A 6,029-nucleotide genomic window follows, 5' to 3' on the forward strand; every position below is an offset into this window, starting at 1 on the left:
AGGTGTCAGCTGCAATTTACTGTCACAATTTTGGCATTAAGCTGAAACTCGTATCCAGAATGACTTGCAAAAGTACAAGAGTTCAACATCGGTGGATCCAATAATTGCAAGATGCACAGTAATAAACATGGGCCACGGACAAGAGCACAATGCTAGGTCGTCGTCATGGAGTGGAAGGAGGCTGGGGGTAAATCAGAATGGCACCAGAAAGAAAAACAACTTGAGAATAAGGCCAAAGCACATCTTCCAGTGAGGATGCCTTTGGTGCGCCTGGATATATGGCCAACTAAGAGAGAAACTGGAGAAAATAATTTACACTATTCAAATGAAATGTGATGAAATAACCATGATCATTTGTAGATTTACATCCAGGAGACGTCTCCAACTCATGAGAGTGTCTGCCGAAATTTGATATGGCTTTCCAGGTCAAATTTTCAGTCCAGTAATGTTTTTTTCTTTTTTTTTTGTATTTGGGAATGAAACACTAGTTTAAGTGATGGACAGCTATGAGTTTGGCTTTGCTCGTCTCATCTTTGTGAGAAAGGAAGAAAAAAACAAGAAGTAGCGTTTCGGTAGCTCACAGTTTGGGCCTTATCGTGTAAACATCTTGTGCGATCAGATCCTGGTTTAACACCAGTGTATCTAATTTGTTGTTCTTTTAGGTGATACAGTTTTATGTCTGACCTTGCAGGACACAGAGAGTCGCGTACATCCATGCTGCTGGACCATTTCTGCTGTTCCACTGGTGGTCTGTATTGGTTCAGTGGCCTGAAACTGAACTGATCAGTCTGAACTCTGTTTCACCCTCGGTCTGATCATCTGCCAGGGTCATCAGCCCCTCTGCTTTTCTTTGTCTTCTTCTATGGATTCCAGAATTCTCCCCTATTTTCTTTCGCCTCTCAATTTATTGATAATGGAATGTTTGGTGTGGGGACCACCCACCCTCTGTGCACACAGGTTAGATACTGTGGGCCCTATTTTGGTATACTGGCGACCGTACGCTCATTGTAAAAATTGGAAAAAATGTAATTAAAAAAACAATTGTGCTGGCACGAGTCTAGTAGATTTTGTTTGGGTTCGTGTTGCGCCTCTCTGGGTGTTCCGGCGCACGGCGTTGCCTCGCCCCTGACTCATCCGACAATTGGTAACAGAAAGTAGTCTGCGTTTGACGTAAAAACGGGCGCATTGTCATTTTCGTGCCGGGGCATTGGTCTACTTCGGCGTGTTTGTGAATTTGATAGAGCACTAGAACTTCATCAGAAATTTGTGTAGCCCTAGTTAAGCCCCGCTTGAATTTTATTTGATTTTCTAAAATCATATATATATATATATATATATATATATATATATACACACACACACACAGTAAATGGTGTTTTCACTTGTATAGCGCTTTTCCACTTACAAGGCTCGAAAATCGCTTCACACTATTTCCTCTTTCATCTACTGATGAAGCAGCATCAGGAGAAATTGGGGGGCTTCACTAACTTTCTCAAGGTCACTTCCACATGATCACAAGGGCCGGGGATCGAATCCACAACCTCTGGGTTGGCAGAGGACAACATATACATTTACTGGATTCAGCCTTATAATAATGTTGACATTTGATTTGGAACCAGAAATTATCCACAAAAAGTTTTTTATTAAATAAAAAGCCAATACAATACAGCATCACTTAAATAAGTTGACGTTAAGATACAAAAGTTATATAACAAACTCTACAGTATGTACATAATCCTAAAGATACACCAGAGCTGATTAAAGTGTTTCAATGTGTAAATAGTGCCTCTTGTTTAGTTTGATCTCATCTTAAAAATATATATACAAATCCACCAGATCAGAATATAAAATGTTTTCCAAATATTTACACTATCTACAGGCCATTGAAAAAATAGAAATCATAGGGATGACTTTAAAATTCATTCCTCGAATGCTTTGTTTTTCAGTCAAAACAACAATTTGTGACTACTGAGAATAGTTGAAACGCCACTGCTTGAAAAACTTTGATTAATTTTGAACATAGTGGGTAAACTTGGTTGGCAGATTGTCCACAGGATAAACAGTAGGTCCTGTTTTCATCATGGGTGGCCCATTTAATAGAGTACAGTGACACTTTGTGACCACTTCCACCAGAAAGATCTTCAGCAGGACCTTGGCGAACTCCTTCCCCACGCACATCCTCGAGCCCCCGCCAAAAGGAATGTACTGGAACCTCGTGGAGTCCGTCAAAGCTTTTGTCATGAAGCGCTCCGGCTGGAAGTCTTCTTTGTTGGGGAAGATATCTGCCACGTCGTGGGTGTCACAGATACTGTAGATGACGTTCCAACCTTTGGGAATTTGATATCCCTAAAAAGGCAAGGTGGACCCGTGAGAAGCGTATGACAGAATAGAGACGTCGATGATTTTGAACTTACATTGAGTTCAAATGTCTTGAGTGCCACTCGAAAGCCTCCGGGGACAGGAGGGTTAATCCTTAGCGTCTCTTTAATCACACAACCGGTATACTTCAAGTGCTCCAAAGACTCAATGTTCATACTCTGCAGTTGCATTCCTTGCTCCTCCTAAGGAGACGGGAGCGGTGAGGGATTAGGAGTTGGACGCGATGACAGAAAGTCACAACAACACGACATTACCTTGTCAATCAGTTCCTGCCGCAGTTTTTCCACCACTTCAGGGTTCAGGCCCAGGAACATAATCAGAGAGGTGGCTGTGCTGGCAGTGGTTTCGTGGCCCCCAAATAGCAATTCTGTAGCGGACTCCTTAATAGCCTGTGAAAGGAACATGGGTTTGTTTTCCAAACGCCAAACAAGGTGTAACGTCGGGGCGTCAGTGGCATGTTACCTGCATGCTAAACGTCTCGCCGTTTTTACTGCTGCTGTCTATGAGTTGCTGCAGCGCATCTCCATGTTTGGACTCTTTCGGTGACTCCTGTATCTTCTTCTTGATGTTCTCCTCTATCTTGGAATGGATGAAGTTCCGAGCTTTAAGACCCTGAAGAATAAGACGCAGGACATAAGAGGCTAAAACAACTGCATGCCTACAGACAGTACGTCAGAAGCAGTTTTTTTTTCTTCTTACCCTGTACAAGCCACTGAATGGAACATCAATGGGTAGAGAAAATAGATTCTTGATCATCTCCTCAAATGCCTCCACCAGCTGTCGCTCATCGGTCCTAATCTGCTCCGGCTCGAAGCCCAGAAGGATCCTCATGGCGATGCGGAACATCAGACGCTTCATTTCGGGGTACACCAGCACACAAGAATCTCTCGCCAGCCACTCTTTCACCGCAGCTCGAATCTCCTCCTGGATGACTGGGATGTAGAGCTCCAATGCCTCCCTAGAGAACGCCCGCATTATGGCCTGGAGAGGAGCCAGGATTGTCGTCACTTCCTTTAAATTTGTGGTCAGTTTTATTGTACATATTTTCTTCCATTTTTATTTGTCCTTTCATTCAGTACATTTCTGATTGTCAACTTAATATATAATGTACCGTTTATCCAGTTAACAATATACAGACAGAGCCATGAGATGCATTGCGATATTTAGCTAAAACAGGAATTCAGTTTACCTAAAGTGGAAGTCAACCCAAACATTTTTTTTCAAGAATATGGTGAAACAAGGCATTGTGATAAATATTGCATTTGTGGAATACGAGTTAATCCACTCAATTTTAGCTATCTCTGGGGCCAGCCATTTTGTCACTTCTGCTGACTGAAAATGACATCACAACTGCTCAGGGATCAGGTAAAGAGCAATCAGATTAGTCGTTACCTGAGCCCTGAGTAGTTGTGATGTCATTTTAAAATCGACAGAAATGACAAAACGGCCGGCCCCTGAGATGGCAAAAACGGGTGGAATTTGCTGCTTAACTCACATTTTATTCCACAAACAAAATATTAATCAGAATGTCGTGTTTTCAACTAGCGGGTTGATTTCCCCTTTAAATCAGATTGAGTTACTACATTTTTTTTCCTTCAAATTCTTGGGCATCACACAACTTCATTTTTTTTTTCTCCCAGCATTTCGGTTATTTTAATATACTTTAAATAATTAAAGTATTTGTAGAAAACAAAATGTATATGCTTTGATTAATGCATATTTATAATTACATTACTGTAATGATGGCATTGCTGACTATAGAAAAAATAACAGGTTTTCAGGTCCTTATAAAGGTTGCCACAAAAATAGAATTCATCATCATCATTATTATTAAGAAAAGCAGTACAGAGCTGATTAGTTTTAGTTCTTTTTTTTTTTGTTTAACAACGTGTTAAATGTAACTTTAGGTTGAAAGTATTTGAATAGTTTCTGAAGTTATTAAAAAATGATCTCAATTAAGTCTCACCTTTTTCTTGGTTTTGTGCTGGGCTCCATGCATGTTTGACAGCGTGTCCGAGCCCAGGATAGTTCGCACGGACGCGGGCCACTGGACGGACACGAGCTTGTGTTCCCCCAGGAGAATCTGCCTCACGTTGTCGCCCCCGGTCACACGCACCGTGGGGTTCCCGAATAGGTGAGTCCGGTAGATGTAGCCGTACTTCTGCCGCTTCATGCGCAGAAACTTTCTTCTCTGGAGAACACCGCGAATCATTTTTTCTTTTTTAATGCGCGCAATAAATCAGCACGACGGTGCACTTTTCGTATTGCTGCAAGCACCTTGCTACGTTGCTTACCTGCAGTATGAGCTGCAGCGTCTCCCCAAAGAATGGCAAGCCCATGGAGCCAGGGGGCAGGGGCCTGGTGCAGCTCGGATCTCTGCCCCGGGTCATGTAAACTTCCCACAGCTTGACAGCCACCAGAAAGAGCAGAATGGGAAGCACGATGGTGCACAGGAAGGTAGCCAGCAGTGTGCTCAGAGCCATCTCGGTCCAGGCAGCGATCCGCTCAGGTGAATGTCGCTCGAGCAAGTGAAGCTCCCGGCTGCTCCTTCGGCGCCTTTTATAGGCCAACCGGGAAGTCCGCGCAGCCGTCACCTTCTCCTCCCGCAGATAAATTAGTTCACTCAAAGTTCATCTTTAATTGTGGGTGTCGCTTGGCCCCGCCCCCTGCCCGTCCCGGCTGGCTGGCTTGCCATTTGTTCCGAGGGCCAGCACACATCTTTTAATCCTTACCTCCTGTTGCACGCAGACAATCCTTGGCAGATTTCACTGAGAAAAGGTGATGAGTCTCCGCGAGACAAAAGAAGCTCGTCCCCAAGACGCCTTTGTTGGCAATAAGGCAACTCGTTTACACACTCATTAGGCTGGCTTTAAGCCCTGCTTGTAGGATCAGCAATCATGCCTGCGGGGCGAGCTGCATTCAAGAGCAAAGTACATTTTCAGCTGCTTCACAAAATAGAAAAGCGGCGAGGTTGAAGAATGTCTTAATCCTTCTCCCTGGGTGTCATTCACAGCCGAGATGTTTTTTGGGCTTATTTCAAAAGGGATACTCCACATATGTACGCCTTTTGCAGCAGTAAAAAGTTCATATTTGATCTATAATTAATTTGATATTTTCATTATTTTTCATGGACATTTACTAACTTGAAAAAACATTTAAAAAATAATATAGCTGGCCGCCCTGTTCATTGAACACGTCACTAGACGACTGTCACGTGTCCGGCACAGTGCTATACACACATAGTTATATCTCGCCAGAGGTGGGCATTTTACAAAATACATTTCCGGTTCGTTTACCGTCGGCATCCTGGGTACCCTTACGCTAACCGCCTTTTTGTCATGCCGGACCAAATATAACCGGTCTGTCACAAAGGCGGCATGCCCAGCTCTTCCTATAGCTCGGTCCGATATAATTTTAAACGTTAGCGCTTCGGTGGACCAACACCAAATGTGTTATGAATGGCCAGTATTTGTCATGTGAATTTCCTCTGCAAAATTTATTTCAGCGAAAAAAATCCCAATAACAATGTATCGGTATCGATCATATTGCAAGAAAAAGTATCGGTATTGTTTCGAATCTCTAAAGTGTGGTATCGCCCATCCTTACTACTGAGTGAGAGTCCACCTTCAACAATACAGCACTGGATGGTC

At 43.1% G+C, this 6,029-nt stretch overlaps 1 protein-coding gene across 1 annotated transcript; it reads right to left on the reverse strand.

Moving 5' to 3' along the window:
• Window positions 1-1,622: 1,622 nt before the first annotated feature.
• On the reverse strand, window positions 1,623-4,948 carry cyp26a1 (cytochrome P450, family 26, subfamily A, polypeptide 1). The gene is made up of 7 exons (XM_086016766.1): window positions 4,674-4,948; window positions 4,346-4,570; window positions 3,079-3,360; window positions 2,842-2,991; window positions 2,634-2,768; window positions 2,415-2,561; window positions 1,623-2,346 (listed from the first exon to the last, which is right to left on the reverse strand). Exons 1-7 carry the CDS (start codon window positions 4,860-4,862, stop codon window positions 2,008-2,010), a joined length of 1,467 nt encoding a protein of 488 aa, XP_085872892.1. The 5' UTR covers window positions 4,863-4,948; the 3' UTR covers window positions 1,623-2,007.
• Window positions 4,949-6,029: the final 1,081 nt, after the last annotated feature.

Source organism: Filicampus tigris, chromosome 19, assembly GCF_054856515.1.
Source record: "Filicampus tigris isolate MCC_2025a chromosome 19, RoL_Ftig_1.0, whole genome shotgun sequence".
NCBI classification, from domain to species: domain Eukaryota; kingdom Metazoa; phylum Chordata; class Actinopteri; order Syngnathiformes; family Syngnathidae; genus Filicampus; species Filicampus tigris.

Coding starts and splice junctions, on each gene's coding strand:
- cyp26a1 (XM_086016766.1), bottom strand. CDS start 4,862: ATGGCTCTGAGCACACTGCTGGCTACCTTCCTGTGCACCATCGTGCTT. Junction 3,361..4,345: donor AGCACAAAACCAAGAAAAAG/GTGAGACTTAAT, acceptor GCTCCTCTCCAG/GCCATAATGCGGGCGTTCTC. Junction 2,769..2,841: donor GCGAGACGTTTAGCATGCAG/GTAACATGCCAC, acceptor TTCCTTTCACAG/GCTATTAAGGAGTCCGCTAC.